Raw genomic sequence first — 22,951 nt, 5'->3', positions numbered from 1 at the left:
AGGTAGAAGTGGTTGAAGTGGCCGGTCTAATCTCAGCTGTCGGTGCATGACAAACATTGCTGGTACAAAAGCATCAACCTTGGGCCGTCGGCACCGCTGGTCACCAACTCTTAACAGCTGCCATCTCCGCCAATCATGTCAAGGGTTTTCAGAAATGCTCTCATCACTCTGCCCTCTTTTAATTACACACACAACTCAACAATAGCCACGGGGAGTGCATCTGTCACTACAGCCAGTGTCTACTGCCTCATATGATGTCACACTTTATTGCTGTTTAGCCAGGATTGTACAAGGAGGAATGAAATGGCATTCTGATTCTGTATTTATATAAGACAACTGAATTTGTGCTGGTGGACAAACTGACAATAATAGAATATACACGTTACACAGGACTTTGAAACTTTGAAATGTATAATATAGCACAGTTGTATCTGGTGTTGGACTGTTGCAAAAATGGCAAGATCTCTTAAAGATCGCTGACTTAAATCACAAGTTCCATTCTAATTGTCTGGCGTCTGTACAGTTGCCAAGAGCTGTTTTCAATCAGCAGGTAAACTAAATTGCAAGTTTGTTTCAATGAGTGCTTTTGAATTTGAACAACTTTGGATTTGCTTAAGTTTGCAGAGGTTCATGCCATTGAATCTTGAAAAAATATTCAAGAGTTTAGTTTCAGACACTTTGTAGCAAGTACGAGATTACTTTGAAGCACACCTCTATTCCGCTTTATAAAAATTGGATGGCCAGTTTCAGATTTTCCCATCCCTAAAAATGGTAAAACTGTGAACTGTGGTTGGCCACTTGAGTACATCTTAATCAGACAGTCTCTTAACCTGTCCAATCTTTACCTGTCTGTAGTGGACCAGACTTTATGTTCATAGTCAAAAGTCTGGCTATGTGAAACTAAGTGTTTTGGATGTGTGCTTTGTGCAGGTTATTCATGTAAATGATAAACCATTAAAGGAGACCATCCTGGATGACACAGATTGCCCTCTGCAGATCCTCAGAGACTGGACAAGTGATAAAGGTCTTACTGTCATACACACCTTTTCTTTTTCTGCTTTCTAATTTGTGCAATTTGACAACACATTCCTAAAGTGATCATTTTTAATTCTCTCTGACAAAATTTGAAGCATGTTTGGTGCTGAAACACAATGTGCCTTTTTACATGCTTGTAGGATTTGAATAGAAATAGAGCGGGCTCTCAATTGTGTATGTTAGTGACTAATGCTGCCCCCTGTGGATTTTAATTTGCTATTACATCACAATTGTCCTTTTTCAGAGGCCTTAGTGTTCCAGCTGAAAAAGCGACCTCCAGACTATGTTGCAAGGAAAGGGCGTAAGCCCGACAACAGAATGGGGCCGCAACATGGATCAATTCCTCCTGAGAAACTGCCCTACCTGGTTGAACTCAGCCCAGGTGACACATATGAACACGCACACTAACATCACATTCACTTAGCAGGAAATGGACTGCAGAAACAGAGGGGTGTAATTGAATGTTAGGACAGCTGTTACTGGATCAATCATGTTGATATAAGCTTGCATAAAAGTTTCAGTAGCACTGAACTGACAGCTGTGAAGAAAAGCTCAATGAAATGCCCACTGACATTAAAGCATGAGTAGAGCTGCTCTCTGCTGCCAACAAATGATGCCAAAGCTATCTGAGCTCAGTCTCTGGACTACTGTAGAATTAGCTAGCGAGGAGTTGGCTATAGACTTATCAAAAATGTAGTTTCAGCCGAGTGACCAGAAAGAGCTGATTTTAGAGTTAGATCTTGACCCCAGACACCAGACTAACGCTCTTTTAGACTAACTTGTATACTGTTTCTCTCCCTGCTTGTCTGACCATAAGCCACGGTCCACAACTAACCACGTCACTGCTTTTATAACCAATGCTTTTTAACAGCAAAACTTGTGCAATCCTGAATAGCAGATGTGGAATGACACTGTGTCTACACTGGAAGCAACTGACAGCAACCAATCAGCTGTAAGCTATAGGCTCAGTTTTAGAAATGGGAAAATGGGCGACACTATCTAGTTTTCCATTGGAAATCCATTGGTATAAAAATAGACTTTGCATGGATTTTTATATAGACATTTAACTATTTAGCAGACAATAAGCAACAATATTAGCAATAACACAAACCTGAATTTCAAGAGTAAACCAGAGTAGTAAAAGATACAACAGTGAAACTGTGTATAAGTAGAGAAAAGAGAATCATTTTTGCTTTTTTCTTGTTGTAGATGTTAATTGGATGTGCCTTTATTTATGATTATGACTAATTACGGTAAGTGCTTGGAAAAGAGGGGCATATTTCTCTATTTTAGAATAGAAAGACAATTTTACATTAGTATGTTAGGATTGCTTTTTGAATTAGTAGGTCAGAGACCAGAAACATCTTGAGGTAATCATAAGATCATAAGTTATTTAAATATATGACATAATATTCATAGCGATCAGTTAACTTAAATGAAATTTCAGAATCAGAATGAGCTTTATTGCTAAGTGTTCTCATGTACACAATGACTTTTTTTTTGGTGATAGGAGAAACAAGTGTACACAGAATATAAAACAATGTAAGAGTATAAATAGACATACAAATATAGGACATATAACAGAATAGCGTATGTACATGTGCAAGTGGTAATGTATGTGCAAGGTAGGGGTATGTACAGTTATTGAATTAAATATGTAAATTTACATATGTACATGAGATATGTTTTTACATTATTGCACTATGGGGGAGTCCTGAGGCAGTTTAATTGTTCATGTGGTAAATGGCCTGAGGGTAAAAACTGTTCTTGAGCCTGGATGTCCTGGCGCTCAGTGCTCTGTAGCGCCGGCCAGAGGGCAACCGTTCAAAGAGGGAGTGGGCAGGATGTGTGGGGTCCAGAGTGATTCTACCTGCACATTTCCTCACTCTGGAGACCTACAGGTCTTGGAGGGTGGGCAGGGGGCACCAATAATACTCTCAGCAATCCTGACTGTCCGTTGTAATTTCCTTCTCTCTGATTTGGGAATAATTGGAAAATAAAGCGGCTCGAGTAGCTGTAGCATCCATCAACTGAATGCTTTTCGCATCACTTATAGTGTTGACTGCTTTGTTATATTGGGAGTAGGGCTGTGAATCGATTAAAAAATGTTAACTAATTAATCGTGCAGTTTTCTGGGATTACCGTAATCACGATTAATCATGGTATATGGTACATTAAAACGAACCTTAAAATGTAAACATTAATGTATTTAGTTTTAACTGGTCTCAATGAACTTGCAAGAAATTGGTTAGTCATCAAATGTATTTAAATATGTGCATAAAAATTTGCATTTTTGAATAGATTTAATTTTACAGGTGTAAATCTTTGAAAAAGTAAATGTTTACATGCTGAAAAATCAGTGGACATACTATAATTAAAAGTTGGGCAAAATCTTCTGCCATTTTCCTGTGGTCTTTTTTATTTTATATAACTATATATATATATATATATATATATATATATATATATATATATATATATATATATATATATATATATTTATACATGTTGAATGCTGAAGTTTAAAATCTCAAAACTATTATTTTCTCTGACTGCTGTTCAGTCTTTATCGCACACACGCTGGGTCTCTGTCTAGCGGTTTTGCTTTTGACACTCAGATGAAAGTAAGCATTTTCCGGGGATGCGAAAAATATGACAGCTTGTCCGTATCTCTTGCACGCCTGGTTCACTGCTTGCAGGTGAAGTCTCCATTCTTCGTACACCAAATCCGCTCCCGTGTTTATTATGCCTGGGACACGTGTTGCGCATAATAAAAATGTGTGCACTGCTCTACACTATCAATTTCTATGATAGGATGTGCAGTTGAGTCGAGCGTGTACCTCCTGGAAATTTATATATGCCAGTTTTAGCCACAGGAAGTGAGGAAAAAGGCTAGTAAATGTTCATAAAGTGATGCATTAATTGCGTAAATTTCTTTTTTGACGCGTTAATCGCAGAAATTAACCTGTTAAATTTCCAAGCCTTAACTGGGAGCAATTTAGTTTTGTCCCTTGTGTCCAGTGTAGACTCTGTTAGTCATGAGGGTTCTGGGGATTCATTTTGGGTCTTGGAAAATAGGTTTGAATTGACATGTATGCACTCATCTGTGGTATGTGTGAGAGCTGACGAACTTACCACTTGCTTATGGCGCTTTTTTCTTTTTCTTGCTGCGTTTGGTACTCTGTGGGTTCCTCTTTCTGTCTCTCTCTCTCCCTCTATCCCTCTCTCTCTGGCGTGTTGTTGGTGTGTATGGCTGTGTCCCACGCTCTCTCTGCTCCTGGCTCCCCTGCATGCATCCCGTCCTAGGGAGAGGGAGTCACTATGCCTACTACTACCGCCACCATGAAGGTAACACACACTTGTCTGCACTTACTGTACCATCCCTCCCCCAGCTCTAGAATGCCTCTCTCACAAACATTACTGCAAGTCAAAATATGACTTATTAGGGTTTTTTTGTATGCCCCAAATGTAACGTGGATTTATATGGTCAGGTTGTTGACACTAGAGATTGTGGGATTTTCTGGTCAGGCATTTAGTTTTATAGTGCATTGTTCTGTGTGCTGGTACAAAGTTCCCAGCTCTTAAAACTGTTATTGTCATTTATTTATAGCAATATTTTAACTTTCCTTAAAGGGATAATTCACCCAAAAATGAAAATTCTGTCATCATTTACTCACCATCATGTAATTTCAAACCAAATGTTTCTCTTTCTTCTGTGGAACACAAAAAGAGAAGTTCAGCAGAATGTTAGCACTGCTCTTTCACTAACAATGAAAGTGCTTGGAGATTGGATCTGTCTAGCTCTAAAAATAACATAAGCACAATAAAGTATCTTAAAAGCAGTCAATTTGACTGACGCTCTGTATTCCAAGTCTTCTGAAGCCACACGGTAGCTGAAAGTTGGTTATTTTCTGAAAATCTTTGCTGCTGCAACAGCTCTCAAATTTCAAATTCTCATTTCCACATTTTCAAGGTTGGCTCATCATAATCGGTTACATGACACGCAAGAACCAATGCCGTTTGGTGTCACTGGTGTCAAACCTGGCGTAACACTTCTGGACAAGCCATATTTTAATATACGTGATCATGCATGAGAGTTGTGGTGGATGTTCCTTGTATGGAAAAGAGAATTTAGAATGTTCATACATTTGTGTTCCATGGAAGACAGGAAGTCAAAGGGGTTTGGAAAAAAATGAGGGTGAGTAAATCATAACAGAATTTTCATTTCCGAGTAAACTATCCCTTAAAGAATGCAAATCCTACATTTTCAGTAAGTTGTCATTTAACCTCTAGCACAAGGATATTTTGGTGTATGATGTATTAAAGCTTGGAACACCCCTTTTACTGTTGGTGATTTGCATTTGCGTGTAACTCCTAATTACCAAATCATCTCACTAATCTCAGCTTTAAACTATTACTCTAACCATTGCATCAGCATCTATAACCACCCAGAATATCCTGAAAAACTGTCTAAGGTGCCATTGTTTCTCAGCCAGCTCCATTTATTGTTTCCTTTCCAAGAGAAGGAAAACACAGTATCAACTGTGCCTTATTGAGGAATGTTCTTAATAATTATTAGCAATAGTTTGGTCAAACACTACAGCACAGAAACAAACTTTTATGGATTGTGTGCCGAAGTGCATGTGTTTGAATTATATTTGTAAAACTAAGAATATGTGAGTGTGTGTGTGTTTGTCTCACTGCTCTGTGGCTGTTCTGCAGACGGATCGGACTCCAGGGATAAACCCAAACTCTACCGACTTCAGCACAGTGTTACTGAGGTCGGATCTGACCGGAGTGAAGATGGAAATATCCAGGTAAGGGCAACGCTTGGGATGTGCCGAACTACATATTTTCAAAAACAGTCTGTTGGTTGCCTGTGCGATTAGTTAATTTAATCTGTTTTTTAGAAAACCCTTTATTATTAGGCTGGTTTCTCCAGGTGTACCTGACCCCAATTGGACATTGGGTTTGTGGTTTGCATGAGATTCGTTCCTGCATTTAAAAACAGCTAGACAGAGTGCAACAGAATGAAACCGAGTCGCAATAGTTGGATTATATATTAATAGTTGGAATTATTTCAACTTGAAACGTATAAAAATTTCCATTTATAGCTTTTACATGCTGTTTTAAAAATGCAACACTCATTGGGGGAAGCTAAAAACACACACACACTAAAAAACAGCACAAGACACATTGTAATAGCCAACGATAAGTTAATTTGAAGCACAACCTCATACATTTTTAAAACTAATATATACTGTATATATTATGTTTATATAAAATCTATATAAACTTGCTGACCTCTAATCGACTAGCAGGTTGGATGACTTGTCCCTAGAAAACATGCAACGTAGCACTTGGTACAGTATATACAGTATCTTTGTATATGTGCATATATGTATATACATATACAGTGTGTGTGTGTGTGTGTGTGTGTGATATATATATATATATATATATATATATATATACACATACATACATACAGTTGAAGTCAGAAGTTTACATACACCTTAGCCAAATACATTTAAACATTTAATGTTCCCACTGGAATTGTGATATAGTCAATTAAAATTGAAACAATCTATCTGTTGGAAAAATGACTCGTGTCATGCACAAAGTAGATGTCCTAAACGACTTTCCAAAACTATAGCTTGTTAATCTGAAATCTGTGGAGTGGTTAAAAAATGAGTTTTAATTACTTCAACCTAAGTGTATGTAAACTTCTGACTTCAAATGTATATGTATACATATATACACTGGCGGCCAAAAGTTTGGAATAATGTACAGATTTTGCTGTTTCGGAAGGAAATTGGTACTTTAATTCACCAAAGTGGCATTCAACTGATCACAAAGTATAGTCAGGACATTACTGATGTAAAAAAACAGCACCATCATTATTTGAAAGAAGTCATTTTTGATCAAATCTAGACAGGCTCCATTTCCAGCAGCCATCACTCCAACACCTTATAGTTGAGTAATCATGCTAAATTGCTAATTTGGTACTAGAAAATCACTTGCCATTGTATCAAACACAGTTGAAAGCTATTTGGTTCTTTAAATGAAGCTTAATATTGTCTTTGTGTTTGTTTTTGAGTTGCCACAGTATGCAATAGACTGGCATGTCTTAAGGTCAATATTAGGTCAAAAATGGCAAAAAAGAAATAGCTTTCTCTAGAAACTCATCAGTCAATCATTGTTTTGAGGAATGAAGGCTATGCAATGCTTGAAATTGCCAAAAAACTGAAGATTTCATACAAAGGTGTACACTACAGTCTTCAAAGATAAAGGACGACTGGCTCTAACAAGGACAGAAAGAGATGTGGAAGGCCAGATGTTCAACTAAACAAGAGGATAAGTACATCAGAGTCTCTAGTTTGAGAAATAGACACCTCACATGTCCTCAGCTGACAGCTTCATTGAATTCTACCCGCTCAACACCAGTTTCATGTACAACAGTAAAGAGAAGACTCAGGGGTGCAGGCCTTATGGGAAGAATTGCAAAGAAAAAGCCACTTTTGAAACAGAAAAACAAAAAGAAAAGGTTAGAGTGGGCAAAGAAACACAGACATTGGACAACAGATAATTGGAAAAGAGTGTTATGGATCTTAACCCCATTGAGCATTTGTGGGATCAGCTAGACTGTAAAGTGCGTGAGAAGTGCCCGACAAGACAGCCACATCTATGGCAAGTGCTACAGGAAGCGTGGGGTGAAATGTCAACTGAGCATCTGGACAAACTGACAGCTAGAATGGCAAGGATCTACAAAGCTGTCATTGCTGCACGTAGAGGATTTTTTGATGAGAACTCTTTGAAGTAGTTTAAGTAGTTTCAAATTGTAATAGTAATTTTTCACATTATTATGTCATTGTTATAATGAATAATGGAATGAATGGATTTCTAATTTCTATTCACAATGTTAATAATTCCATAAATGTTTAAACTAAATTTTGCTGCACTTTAGCTGTTTGGGCCTGGAATTCTTCCTCACCACTGTGACCTGATGCATGCGGATGGGCTTGTGACTGTGACCCCGGTCAGTTTAGACGCTGAGACCTTTGTGGATGGACAGCGAATCTCCGAAACTACTATTCTGCGCAGCGGTGTGACCGTCCAGTTTGGGGCCACTCACGTCTTCAAATTTGTGGACCCCAGCTATGACCACAGCATGTCCAAGAGAGACCTGGGGCCCATGATGAAGGGCAGAAACAAATCAGGGTGAGTTGTGTTCCTTGTATGTAAACACAATTTAAACTATTTGAATCATATATCAATCAACATATACAACCTGATTAGAATTACGTTAAATTGAATTGAGAAGGTGCAAGTAAAATAGAGGTGAGAGAAGTTTTGTTAAAATGATCAACAGACGTGGAGAATCATATAGTAGTAAGTAGAGTGCAATGACTCCTCAAAGGACCTCAAAATAAAAAGCTACTAAAGTGTATAAGGCTACTTTAATGTGGCACTGTTGCTCATTGGATGCTTTGCACTTATGTAGCCATTAGATGGCAGTATCTACATTTTTAAGTGTCCTCCTCATGCAACTGCTTATGTGTGAACTCCTGTCTCTGACTCTGTGTTTATGATGTTGTGACGAGGAGGAGGGCGGGGCCGGGCCGGGCCATGAGTGTGCACGGCCGGCCCCCAATCGGGCTAATCAACTGAGGAAAGGCGGTATGGCCGAGCCAGAGGCGGCAGTTAGGGAGAGAGAGAGCCACATGCAGCTGCCGTGTGTGTTTATGTTTGTGTCTTTTTAAGTTTTTATTAAACATTATTTTGACTGTTCAGCCGGTTCGCGCCTCCCTCCTTGTCCATTTTAAACCTCTACATTTGTGCCGAAACCCGGAAAGGAGGAGGGGTGCGCTGTCGTTGAGTCATCGGCACTGCCGTCCGCCCAAAGGAGCAGCCGTGGCCGTCCGCCGGGGGAGTCGCTGCTGGATGCGGAGGAATCAGCCGTCAGAACATGGAGGGGCGTTCCATCCACCAGGGGTCAGAGGACTCGCTCTGATCCGCCCGGGGAGGAGCGGCTGTAGTCCACCAGAGGGTGGAGGAGTGGTTGAGGATCAGGCGACGGCGTGTCTGGGATCCGGCGAGCAATTTTTTTTCTCTCTCTCTCTCTCTCTCTCACTGTCGCTCCGCCTTGCCCTTTCCATCTCCTCTTTTCCCTCCCCTCGTCTCTCTCCCAGATCTCGAAAGGCAGGAAGGGCAACACTCTCTCCTCGGAAGGGGATGTATGTCATGCGGGGGTTCCTCGGCCTGAGGCAAAGGAGGGAGGAGTGTGATGAGGAGGAGGGCGGGGCCCAATTGGGCTAATCAGCTGAGGAGAGGGATAAGGCCGAGCCGGATGTGGCAGTTCGGGAGAGAGAGAGCCACACGCATCTGCCGTGTCTTTGTGTCTTTTTACGTTTTCGTTAAACATTATTTTGACTGTTCAGCCAATTCCTTCGGCCTCCTTGCCAATTTTAAACCCTGCTACAGATGTGTATATCTGTAAATCACTCGGTAATCTGAACAAGCTCTGAGTTGTGTTGTGGGATGTTCTGCTGCTATGGCAACAGCAATCTCGCAGGTTTTGCAGGCATGTGTGCCTCAGCAGTGCCTGTCCCGGATGATTTCTAGTGGGCGTCTTTAAACGCAGCCTTTACTCTGAGAAATGCTGGAATAGTGACAGGAGAGGGTGAATGGCGGGTTATGTCAGCCACAGGCGAAGAAACACTATAATCTGATCGGTGTGGGATGGAGAGGGGTGTGTCACTGTGTCATTGCAGAAACACTGGCAGTGTGTTTTAGAGACAGGGTGGAGAGTAGTGACGCTCCCACAAACACACACGCACGCTTCATCGCAGTCCACTATACAACATTATCATGCAAGGAAGATAGGAGTGCAGAGTTGTCCTGGTGAGTGGATCCACATTTTCCACGTGTTTTCTGCAATTGAGATGCTACCCTCGCTTGATCTGGTTGCCATGAAGATTTCTTGTACTTGGATTATTACCTAACAAACTTTGCTTTGATTATAAGCCCGTTATTGCATGTTTTACTTGGGCTAACTTTTAATGTTTTAAGTTTGAAAGTTTTGTTGTTATAAGCTTCCAATGGCGATTTACACATTTCAGTTTTATAAACTGAAAAACACAGTTTTTTTAGATATCACATGTACAGTTGAAGTCAAAAGTTTACAAACACTTAGGTTGAAGTCGAAACTCCACAGATTAAATATTAGCAAACTATAGTTTTGGCAAGTCGTTTAGGACATCTACTTTGTGCATGACACGAGTAATTTTTCCAACAATTGTTTACAGACAGATTGTTTCACATTTAATTGACTATATTACAATTCCAGTGGGTCAGAAGTTTACATACACTAAGTTAACTGTGCCTTTAAGCAGCTTGGAAAATTCCAGAAAATTATGTCAAGCCTTTAGGCAATTAGCCAATTAGCTTCTAATAGGCTAATTGGAGTCAATTGGAGGTGTACCTATGGATGTATTTTAAGGCCTACCTTCAAACTCGGTGCCTCTTTGCTTGACATCATGGAAATCAAAAGAAAAATCAAAATGAAAATATTGTGGACCTCCACATGTCTGGTTCATCCTTGGGAGCAATTTCCAAATGCCTGAAGGTACCACGTTCATCTGTGCAAACAATAGTACACAAGTATACACACAATGGGACCATGCAGCCATCATACAGCTCAGGAAGGAGATGCATTCTGTCTCCTAGAGATGAACGTAGTTTGGTGCAAAAAGTGCAATTCAATCCCAGAACAACAGCAAAGGACTTTGTGAAGATGCTGGAGGAAACAAGTGGACAAGTATCTATATTCACAGTAAAACGAGTCCTATATCGACATAACCTGAAAGACTGCTCAGCAAGGAAGAAGCCACTGCTCCAAAACCACCATAAAAAATCCAGACTACAGTTTGCAAGTGCACATGGGGACAAAATCTTCATTTTTGGAGAAATGTCCTCTGGTCTGATGAAACAAAAATTTAACTGTTTGGCCATAATGACCATATTTATGTTTGGAGGAAAAAGGGTGAGGCATGCAAGCCGAAGAACACCATCCCAACCGTGAAGCAAGGGGGTGGCAGCATCATGTTGTGGGGGTGCTTTGCTGCAGGAGGGACTGGTGCACTTCACAAAATAGATGGCATCATGAGGAAGGAAAATTATGTGGATACATTGAAGCAACATCTCCAGGAAGCTGTTTATGGTGTGTGTATCTCATGCATGTCATGTTGGAGAGCATATGAATGTAATGCAATTCAGTCTGCGGTCATTACAGGACATTTCAGGACATTTGTCCGTACTGCCCCCGTCCTTTCAGAGGCACACTAATTAGGTTCATTTTCTGCATTAATTTGATTTAAAAACATGTCATCTTTTAGGTCACGTGCTTGTGGTTGTAAGTAGAAATCGCTAATCTGATGTTGTTCAGGATTACAGCTGTGCTCATTCCAGGACAGTGAGGCTTGCAGATAGGAGACAGACAGTGGAGTCATGAGTGGGTCAGATGAGGTCTCAGGCCTTCAACATCTGATTTCTCTGGTTTTATGTTTTTGAAATATTATAGAGCAGCAAAGAATGTGGGCTAGATAGGAGTCATGCATTTTCATGATAATAATAATAAAATCAATTTAATGTTCTGTATTGCCGTACCACTTTTCTTAAAACTAGATGTTGCAGTGCAGTGTATAAAATCATGCAGATATGGGTCAGGAGCTTCAGTTAATGTTAACATCAACCATCTGAATGGTGAAAAAATGTGATCTCAGTGATTTGGACCGTGGCATGATTGTTGGTGCCAGATGGGCTGGTTTGAGTCCGGCACACTAGTTGGTTGTCTTCACAGCTTCCTGGCTGCGTGTGCGTCAATGTGTGCATGTATCCGGCTGTGGGACGCTGTTTTTGTTTGACTTTCTATGTAGCTCAGTTGTAATGTAATCAGATATTATAGGTGTGCAGGTGGTCAAATGCTGCGTGTTTGTCTCCGATTGTTTAAATAATGTTGCCATGGAGAATGTTTACTATGTGTCATTTGCTGTAATGACTGGTTTTTCCAGTGGAGTCGCTGAGTCTAATCTTTTTACCTGCTTTTCCCCCCTCTTTTTTTGTCTTTCATTTTGTCAGCAGCAGCATCCCAGAAACGACCTTTGACCTTCATGGAGACATTCATAGTGGCTCTGCACTCCCTACAAGCAAGGTGTCATATCTGCCTGGCTCTTTCAGATCTCTGTGTGTGTTTGTGTGCGCTGTGATGTATCTCAAATGAGGGATATTTGATGGTTTCAGAGCTCAGGGAAGCTGGAGATGGAGCGTTCAGGAAACGGCAGTGAAAGAGGCCTGGTTAAACCCATGATCAGAGGAGAACAGCAAGACTTCAGCAAACATGATGGAAGGTAAGAACTCAACCAGCCCTGTGTTACATAATCAGACTTGCATGGAATCTGCACCCACAGAATTCAAATGCTAGCATTTACAGTATATTTTTTTCATATATTTGATAATGGTTTCAGATACCAATAAGTATGTATTAGATCCACTCAGCTCCGTTTAATTTTGTAAATGTTATGTGAAGTTTTGTCAAATTAAAAGGGCAAAATTAGATTTTATCCATAAGGATTTCGTTGGATGTTTTGGATGAAATAATTTTTCCCCACCCATGCAGCCTTTTGATGAAAGATAATGAAAAAAACTTTTTTTCAACATGAGGTTGAAATATATATATATATATATATATATATATATATATATATATATATTAGGGTTGCACATTTTACCAGTACTAATGAAGTATCACGATTCCAAAAAAATTTAAAACGGTACAATACCATCTTGTTGCTAATTTAATTAAAGTATGCTGTCATTAGCAAAATTAAATGAGATGTGACAGTTTTGAGATTAAATCAATTACAATTTGAAAATAAAAATAAAAATTTATGGATATGGCCAAGTGTGATCTTTAAACAGCAGAAGGATGTAATTTAATTAAATAATGTACAGTCACATACGCTGCGTGCTACAGAATGAACAAGAGGTGCCGCTCTGCTCTGTCATATGATTCCCACACACTCACCAAACGCAACACACTGCTGGTGCTTAGTTTTCATGCAGTGTGTTTAGAGTATAAACCGCTGTTGACACTTAAATGAACTCCACCGGTGCACCTCGGAGATTTCAGCTTGAGAGTCTTGTCGGGAGTACCCCAGCATTAATGGGAAGCTTGATATAACTAACCCGTAAAAACAGGAAGAACTCAAAGGTCTGTCAAAATAAAAGTCCCGCTAAAATGAAAGCTCTATTCAAATGGATGCATGAAATTGAAGACAGAAAAATATAACTACTGTATAAAAATTTAATATTCAGAAAGTAGCAATAATACTCATAATAACAATTTTGTAGTATTAAATGGTTGTATTATTATTATTATAATTATTATCATTATTATCATTATCTGTAAGCAATATCACAAATGCAAGCAGCCTTGTGCCACAGGTAATCAGATTGTTTTGTTTTTTTCATTAATGTTTTCATTAATACCGTGAAGCTCTGTTGTGTAGCATTCTATTTTACCAAAAATAAAATTGCAATTTTTTGTAAACCAAAAAATAATTATATTTTTATTTGATTAAAACTGTATGTATCAATTTTGATCATAACATTTAATTAAAACTTTTAACATGGAATCCAGAAAAACTTGGAAAATGCATAATTTGTATCTGTAAGACTTTATGCAGTTCTTTTAATAAAGTCATTTTCTGTGTAATTTCATCAAAAATCTGAGGCAGTTTATTTGTTGATTATAGTATCGATTTAGTATCGATACCAAGGTACCAGGGCTGGTATCGTACCGAAGCCAACATTTTGGTATCAGAGCAACCCTAAAATAAATTATATATATATATATATATATATATATATATATATATATATATATATATATATATATATATACACAGTATATACACAGATCAGCCACAACATTAAAACCACCTGCCAAAAAAACAAACAAAAAAAACACCTGCCTAATATTGCGTATGTCCCCCTTGTGCCGCCAAAACAGCGCCAAACCGCATCTCAGAATAGCATTCTGAAATTATATTCTTCTCACCACAATTGTACAGAGCGGTTATCTGAGTTACCATAGACTTTGTCAGTTCGAACCAGTCTGGCCATTCTCTGTTGACCTCTCTCATCAACAAGGCATTTCCGTCTACAGGACTGCTGCTCACTGGATGTTTTTTGTTTTTGGCACCATTCGGAGTAAATTCTAGAGACTGTTGTGTGTGAAAATCCCAGATCAGCAGTTACAGAAATACTCAAACCAGCCCGTCTGACAACAATATTTGTTCGATATTTATTTTATTTTTTTGTCAAAAGAAACAACCTCTGATATTCTTGAACACAAAAGGAGAAATTTTAAAGGATATCCCGTTCACTAATAGTGAGTACAGTACAATGGCATGTGGATAGTGACTCACATTAAAGCTCAAAAGAACGACCCCAAAGTGTCATAAAATTAGTCCATGCTACTTGCGTGTCATATTCCAAGTCTTCTGAAGGCATATAACAGAAACAATCTGAAATGTAAGTAATTTTTCCTTTTTTTTTAATTTGACTGTGAAAGCAGTGTGTTCACTTTTCACCCACAAATGTAAAAAGGAGAGCTATGGCGGAAGTCAAGATTTTTGTAGTATAATCTCGGCTCGATTCTCATCAAAACCTTTTGTACGCCATCAGAAGACTTGAAATGTAATGCATGAGTCGCATGGACTGCTTTTGACACTTTTGGGTCCCTTTTTAAGCTTTAAAGTGAGTCACTGTCAACTGCCATTGTATTGAAATTAGTGAAGGTCTTTTAACATTCGTCTTTTAGTGTTCTGCAGAAGAAAGACACAGATATGAAACGACATGAGGGTGAATAAATGGAGAACTCTTCCTTTAAGAAGTATGTAGGCTAAATTGTGATACCATGTTGTCATTAAGTCCATTTCACGAAATTCTGCAGATTTTCCACCACAGTAAGTGCAAAAAATGTGAAAAAGTCTGCCAATCCAGTGTACCATAGGTCAATTATATTACACATTTAGTCAACACCTGGTTTACTGTATTCTTTCTTCAATAATGGCTGGTTTTGAGTACATCAGCTGTCCGTAGATGAGGGTCTCTATGGAGTCAGTGCAGGGAGTAGGTCTCTATTTGTAATGTGAACCTGAGATACCAGAGCCTGCTGCTCACCTGCCTTCAGTCTCTTCATCAATAATCCATAGCACACATTCACTCATACACGCACAGCACAGTTTGGTGTGTCTGGCAGGATGTTGTACGGCAGGACAGGAGCAGGGTCTCTGGAGCGGTGGGCGTCTGTAGATAGTGGTGTCAATCTGTCCTATTCTAACTGGTTCATCGAGCATCAATTCTCTCCACACAGGTCCCAGGATGGACCCGAGCTCACGTTGCCGGTGAGCATCGAGTTCAGGGAAAACTGTGAGTGCCACATCTGTCCCTCTGCAAAACGTATTAATTTGTGCTGGTTTCGTTAAGTTCATGCAATCGGATATTAACTGGGTCATAGGTCATGTGCAGTGTCTACTGTGTGGTGGCTTTTTAACTTTCAGCTTCTATGTTTTTTCTCTTGTGTGATTTGTGAGAAAACTTGTCTGCAAACTTGTGTTTTCACTTGAGCTTTTTGATGCATACTTGCATTTTTTTTATTGTCTTTCCTGTTATACAGCAAAACACACAGCTAATTATAGAAATCACTATTGGTTTGCCACGTCATAAATCAGTGCTTGGAAAGTATTGACTAGTTGAACACTAGTTTGGTCAGTGCTTTTCATGTATTCATTTTCAATTATTGGGAGTTTCAGTAAATAATCATCCATAATTAAGTAATTTGGGGCAATAGAATAGGGTACAATTGTTGTACCATAACACAAGGTGACAGGAGTGAGTTTCATCCCGCAAGATTGCATCGAAAAAACTGTATGAATTTATAATTTTGAAGATCATTATGACTCCTTAGATAATTTAGAGTCAAGTAATTTTTACTTGTATGGCACTTTTCACAGAAAATGTCTGTGTTCTGTTTTATTCCAAAAAAAAAAAAAAAAAAGTACAAATTATGTTTTTCCCACAGAATGTTTTTTTCTCCATATTGATTTGGAGTTAAATATGCCCCGGACATTTTCTTAATGGGTTTTGTGAAAATCAGCCCCAGAATTATTTTGCCATGACTGTTTTCCTCTCTCTCTCTCTCTCTCTCTCTCTCTCTCTCTCTCTCTCTCTCTCTCTCTCTCTCTCTCTCTCTCTCTCTCTCTCTCTCTCTCTCTCTCTCTCTCTCTCTCTCTCTCTGACCTCTGACCAACTCTCTCTCTCAAATGGGTTTTAAATGTAATAACAAGAATGTTTATGTAATAACAAGTAACTAAATCAGTCCCAACAATCCTCTATCCCATGATTCTCTCTTGCAGCCGAGGATGCCTTCCTGTCCGCCATCATAAACTACACCAACAGCTCCACAGTGCACTTCAAACTGTCCCCCACCTATGTGCTGTACATGACCTGCCGTTACGTCATGTCCAGTCAGTACCGACCCGACATCAGCCCCTCAGAGCGCACGCACAAGGTCATTGCCATCGTCAACAAGATGGTGAGCATGATGGAAGGAGTTATCCAGGTGAGTGTCCGCTGTTTACTTCGATTCTTCCTAGAATTAGAATTAGCACCTCCCTGTCTTCGTCTGATGCCTGTGGCCTGTTTCAAACATACTGTGTATGCACGGTGTGAATGTTGTAGCTGAGCTTTCACACTGACTGCATTCTGCTGTGTAACAGAACTGCAGCACTATACAGAAAATACAATAAGTAATTTCTGGTTACATCATTGAGAATTTCCTTGTATAAACTTTGAAATGGTCATCATGAGTCATCTAATTTGCTTTTAATATGGCCATTAGGTTTCCTAAAGTTTTACAATTCTTCCTTCTCTCGTAACTTGCAAGTATGAGAGCGTTGAAGGTGCACTAAGTGATTTTTTTGCTAACTGCTAAACTTTTTGAACAGAAATGAATATTATGGTAAAACTGCATTTTAAAGAGTATTTTTGAAACATGTTTAAAAAGATGTACACTCACATAAAAATGCAACAGTCACTCATCGTAGACGCAGGATGCGTGAAATGGGCTTGATTGTTGTTAAGTTTGGGAGCTAATAAAAGTATTTTATTTTTACCTGTTGTCTCTGTAACTAATGTAGATGTAACTGTCCTTGTAGTAAACATTATACATGCTTGTGTAGTTGTAGCATTAATGCTCTTTTCACTCTGCTTTCATCAATTCAGGTCATTGTCTCAGCAAACAGTGTGTAAATTACTGCACTCAGCGTTTGTGTGTATATCTGTACCTTGTTTTACCTGATTCATGCACAGTGTTTTCACAGCAGCGTTTGGTTTGACAGCCTTACAGTTCACAAATGAGGCCAAAATGCTCTTGGTTTATTTACCTTTCTCATTGGTCAGGTCGTGCGGTTCTTTGAGAGGCCCACCCAGGTGTTCAAAGCTGTATCTCATATGCTAACAACAATGATCAAACGCAAATAGCGAAGTTTAATACATCTGCCTTTTCCTGACCCCTGGTAACAAGAGTTTAGATGAAGTTCAGCATCTCAGATTAGTTTTCATCCTGAGGCATGAGGTTTACAGACTGTCTTTCATATGATCCGGTGCTCACAGTTTTGAGTCCCAAACCTTAGATTATGAAATGTATTATGGAGGGAACAGATTTTTAAGGCCTGGTTTCAAAGCTGTTCTTCATTTTAAAATGGAAAATTAGTGTTTCTCTAATTTTCCCTAGGACACTTGCTATTTTTTTCTTTTGTATTTTGTTTATTTATTAATATCTAGTGTTTTTGGTGCTTCAGGAGTTTGAAAGGGCCTGAATCTACCCCTTTTTATTATTATATTTTGATTAGTAGTATTTTTTATTTTTATTTTTTATTTTTTTTATATACATTTGTTACTCAGTTTCTTGCATCCAAAATAGTCGTAATTTCATTTTACATAAGCATATTCTTGGTTTTGTTTTGTTTTTTCAAATATTTTTAAATATATTTACATATATTGCTTATAGCCTTGTAATTATAGGACAGTGGAGAATTTTCAGGAAATAATATGAAGAATATGGGGGAATATTCACGTTGTCAATCATCAGGGTCTGTCAAATTGGGGTTATGCCCCCTTTCTTTTATCTCAGTACAAAAAGACTCCTCATCGGACATTCCTCCTCAACATTATAAAAAAAACCCAAAAAACTCATTATTAAAAAAAGCTCTTGTCCCAATATCTGAAAGAACCAGCATTAAAATCATAATCCATTTTATGGTAATTGTCTGTGTTTTGGGGAATTTTTTTTTATTTTTCACCTCAAATTTGTTCAGCCAAAACCTTGGAGTTCTCCATTTGAAGCAGAAAAACATAAGGATGTTAAAGGGTTAGTTCATCCAAAAATGACTATCTCATCATTTACTCACCCTCATGTCATACCAGATTAATTTTTTTCTTCTGCAGAACACAAATGAAGATTTTTTTGAAGAATATCTCAGCACTGTGGGTCCTGACATTACAAGTGAATGGTGGCCAGAAATTTGAATCTTCATAAATCACAAAGGCGGAATAAAAGTAATCCATGTGACTTCATTGGTTTAACTCATATCATCTGAAGAGCTGTGATAAGTGTAGGTGAGAAACAGATCAATATTTAAGTCCTTTTTTCCTTTAAATCTTTACCTTTGACCAGCTCCGACCAGTAGGTGACGATATGCACAATGAATGCAAATTGCCAAAAACAGAAGAAGAATGTAAATGTGAAAGTGGAGATTGATGGTTAAAAAGGACTTAAATATTTATCTGTTTCTCACCCACACCTAGTATATCGCTTTGAAGACAAGGATTTAACCACTGGAGTCGTATGGATTACTTTTATGCTGCCTTACATGATTTTTGGACCTTATAAATTCTGGTCACCATTCACTTGCGTTGTATGGACCTACAGAGCTGAGGTATTCTTCTAAAAATGTGTGTTCTACAGAAGAAAGTAAGTCATACACATCTGGGATGGCATGAGAGTCTACTAAGACAGACTTCACAGTGAATTAATTGATGCAAACTCAAAGACATGGGATTCTCCATGAGCCACTGTCTGATGCATGGACTCAGGATGGAGTTCACCAAAATTACCTGCCGTAAGCTTCCAACCAGACTGTGATGCTCCTCACTGAATGATATCTATATCAACTTGGTCAAAGGAGGAACAACACTCTCTTAAACTACATAGAAAATGAATTAACCACTAGCAAAAGCCTTCATCAGCCAAAATCAAAGGACAATGCATCTATGTGTATTTCCTCAGTTAATCCGGGATGACTTCAAGGACTTTAAAACTTAAAGTTCATATAAATCATTTTGTTTAATCATTGACCCACAACACTTAATTAGTTTAATAATCTTAACCACTAATAGTTCTAAACATAAATAACTAATATTGGCATTATATTCATTCATTTTCTGTTATAGCATAATTTCATGTACAGCTGCTGTGAAACAACGCCTGTTGTGAAAAGCGCTATACAAATAAATTTGACTTGATGAGGGTGAGTAAATAATGAGAGAATTTTCATTTTTAGGTGAACTATCCCTTTAAAATAAATTTTGTTTGGACAATTACCAATTTTTTTATTTTAATTTTTTACTATATTTCAGTGCTCAATTTCAAATCTGGCATGTGAAAATAATACAAAGACAACACATCTCTTTATTGCATTGCTGGCCGCGCGCAAAAACAAACATACTGTGACAAGTACATAGTCCAGTTCATGAAAGAATGAATCTCAATCAGTCCTTCTAATGAATCAGTCAAAAAGAAGACTCGTTATGGGTTTAAATCAATCACCCTCTGAATCTTTCAGGGAGGTTACTGAATTAACAACCGACTCGCTAACTGACTGGATGTTTATAACAATATTTATTAAAGATACAATTTTGTTGTAATAAATGCTTTTTTAATGTACAAATACATTAAAATGTGTTTAAAAAATGTGTTAGAATTAATGTCGCAAAAAATACAGAATTTTGTAGTAAGCACTGAAAAAGGACAAAACTAAAATAAAGACTATGTTGCCTCAGCTAGAGGTTAAACTGGATCTACTCAGCAAAAGAAGCCAACATTATTAAAAGATTTCCGAAACTTTGCTGAAATATTCATCACCTTGGGTGCTAGATGATGTTGTCATTCTATGTGAGAATGAATGTGTGTATGTGTTTGTATGTACAAGTTTACATGCCTGTAAAATCTGTCCATGCCATGACTGTTGTTGACAGTCTCTCTCTGTCCTGTCGGATGTCTGTCCCCCCTCTCCCTCCTCTCCCCCACACCTACTATATCTACAGGAGATTGCTGAAGGTGAACAGGTAGGAGTTCGCACTGCTAGGGAGGTGTCTCATTCTTTCTCTCTCTCTCTCTTCTATCTATCTTTCACTCGTTCAGCTTTTGCTCCGTCTTCCATGCCTCTTTTACCCCCCATAACAGAAACCAAGCCAACCAAGTAATCCCTCCTCCTACAGCTGGACTCTAAAAGCAAACGATCATAACCCTCATTACGACTGAACCTGGAACATGTGATACTAAAAACTGCAGATATGATCTCTGATTGCAGCAACATTTTAATTCCGGCATCCACTTTTACCTCTGCTTACTGCACGTCAGTGTGGATGAGAGACTACCCCATATTTCTTTTGCTCTGTTTTTAAACTAATTTCTTTTCATTTTATTTGATGTCTGTGGTTAACGTCATTGTTCTTTTGGATGCGTTCTGTGGCAAGTATGACGTAGGACTGGGCGATATATCGAAATTTCACTATGTATTCACATTGATTTTGTTGACAGTATAAAATTAAAGGAATGTTTCAGGTTCAATACAAGTTCACCACAATTGACAGCATTTGTGGCATAATGTTGATTACCACAAAAATTAATTTCGACTCGTTCCTCTTTTTTTTTTTCTTTTTTTTTTAATCAAGGCACTTACAATGGAAGTGAATGGGAGCCAATTTTTTACGTTAAGATACTCAATGTTTCAGAAGTATAGCCACAAGACATAAAGGATATGTAAGCATGATTTTAGTGTGATAAAATCACTAACAAACCTTTTCTGTGTAAAGTTATTACCAATTTTACAACTTCTTTACCATGATGATGTAATGTCAACAAACCCTAAAACGACTGCATGACAATTTAAACAACTTTACAGCTCAAATAATACACAAGTTTTAACAGAAGGATTAATGCAAATGCTTTATAAAATTATAAGCTTCACATTTCTGCCAAAAATTGGCCACATTGTCTTCCATTGTCCGTATTCACTTCTATTTTAAGTGCCTCACTACCTCGATTTTTGCTTTTTTTTAAAGAAAAAAAAAGGAAAGAGTCTAAATTAATTTTTGTATTTAGCAACATTATGCCATAGATGCTGTCGATTGAGCTTACCTTGTACTGAACCCGGAACATTCCTTTAAGCAACATTATGAATATTGCGATGATTTTAATGTTTTTTTCAATGGCTATTATGTTTCCTAAAGACGTTTTTTTTTCTTTTTCTTAAGACTAGTTTTGCTACTCGCAATAATGCATGTGTTACGACAGGTTTTAATAGCATCTCTGATTTACATTTCAGTGACAAAAATGATGTTGGAGTTTGTAGATTTCATTCATTTTTGTGAATCTGTCTGTCTGTTTCAATGAATTGATTCATTACTGATTCATTGATTATTTTGCATCTTCAGTCATGATTTTTCATATATATGAGCGCGTAGGACAGATATTTTAAAAGCACTTGTGATTTCAACTAGGCAAAAACAGTTTTTGAGTAGTTTGAATTATTTCAATGAATCAGTGCAAACTGACGGTTTTAATTATTTGACTCAGAACTCTGATTCAGTGGATTTTCATGTACCAAAATGTTTTAGTAAAAATATATTTAGCTTAGTATTTACTGTGGATTTTTAAATTGATGCATATCAATAAGAGGCCTTTTATCCAACTTCAGAGCAAATACATGAATTTTAAGATATTAATATTAAAGCTGAAAAATATTGAGATATAATTTGTTTAGCTATATCGCCCAGCCCTAGTAGGACGTATTTGGGAGGGTTGGGGTGGGGGGGTTTCTGTCGTCGTCATTTGGGATAGATTTGTGCGGATATACACAGGGGTCCAGTTCGTTTGGGTCGAGTCTGGGACCATGTGTATCCACTCTCTGTTTTGTAGGGACGTGGGTTTCAAAGCAACCAGTCACTGCCGTTACCCAGTCAGTCCTCTACTTCCATCTTGGAGTGTGAGCTAATGCTACATGTTATTCAAGTTTTATGTTTTTTTTTTCTGTCTGGACACGGTGACTGGTTGTTGGAGGCGGGGTGGGTTGGACAGAGGGCACAGGTCTATCCCTAGAGCGCTACTTTCAGTGCTTCTCATGGCTGTAACCCTTCTCTATTTGTTTTGTACTTCGGCTGTTTTTGCTATAGCGATGTCTAACAGCTCATCCTGCCTTTTCTGTGTTCTCCGTATGTTGTTGTATTACAGAAACAGAAGAATATTGCTGGGGCTCTGGCTTTCTGGATGGCCAACGCTTCAGAGCTGTTGAACTTCATCAAACAGGACAAGGATCTGAGTCGCATCACGCTAGACGCACAGGATGTCCTTGCTCACCTAGTTCAGATGGCTTTCAAGTGCGTATTTACATTTACACTTGCTACATTCACTGTCAATCTGAACACTGAGTCAAAACCAGACGTGACATGACTATCTAGAACTAGATAAATCACATCTTCTGCATGTTAATCTGAGTTGTTGTCGTCC

The 22,951-nt window shown here is 38.3% G+C and overlaps 1 protein-coding gene across 16 annotated transcripts in view; it reads left to right on the top strand.

Moving 5' to 3' along the window:
* LOC127415974 (afadin-like) overlaps positions 1-22,951 on the top strand; it is a 180,254-nt gene that overhangs the window by 92,575 nt on the left and 64,728 nt on the right. For 5 of the 16 annotated variants that reach the window (XM_051655048.1, XM_051655041.1, XM_051655046.1 and 2 more), the window contains exons 7-17: positions 931-1,024; positions 1,280-1,417; positions 4,342-4,383; positions 5,758-5,852; positions 8,003-8,256; positions 12,175-12,247; positions 12,337-12,443; positions 15,476-15,531; positions 16,518-16,723; positions 20,488-20,508; positions 22,676-22,821. In XM_051655048.1, the coding sequence (XP_051511008.1) occupies positions 931-1,024; positions 1,280-1,417; positions 4,342-4,383; positions 5,758-5,852; positions 8,003-8,256; positions 12,175-12,247; positions 12,337-12,443; positions 15,476-15,531; positions 16,518-16,723; positions 20,488-20,508; positions 22,676-22,821 (1,232 nt within the window). The remainder of the gene's footprint in view (positions 1-930; positions 1,025-1,279; positions 1,418-4,341; positions 4,384-5,757; positions 5,853-8,002; positions 8,257-12,174; positions 12,248-12,336; positions 12,444-15,475; positions 15,532-16,517; positions 16,724-20,487; positions 20,509-22,675; positions 22,822-22,951) is intronic. The other 11 variants (XM_051655049.1, XM_051655038.1, XM_051655035.1 and 8 more) reach the window with 6 other exon arrangements.

This window comes from Myxocyprinus asiaticus, chromosome 25, assembly GCF_019703515.2.
Source record: "Myxocyprinus asiaticus isolate MX2 ecotype Aquarium Trade chromosome 25, UBuf_Myxa_2, whole genome shotgun sequence".
Lineage (NCBI taxonomy): Eukaryota > Metazoa > Chordata > Actinopteri > Cypriniformes > Catostomidae > Myxocyprinus > Myxocyprinus asiaticus.
The sequence above is the reverse complement of the archived record's forward strand: the minus strand, read 5'-3'. Positions and strand labels throughout refer to the sequence as shown.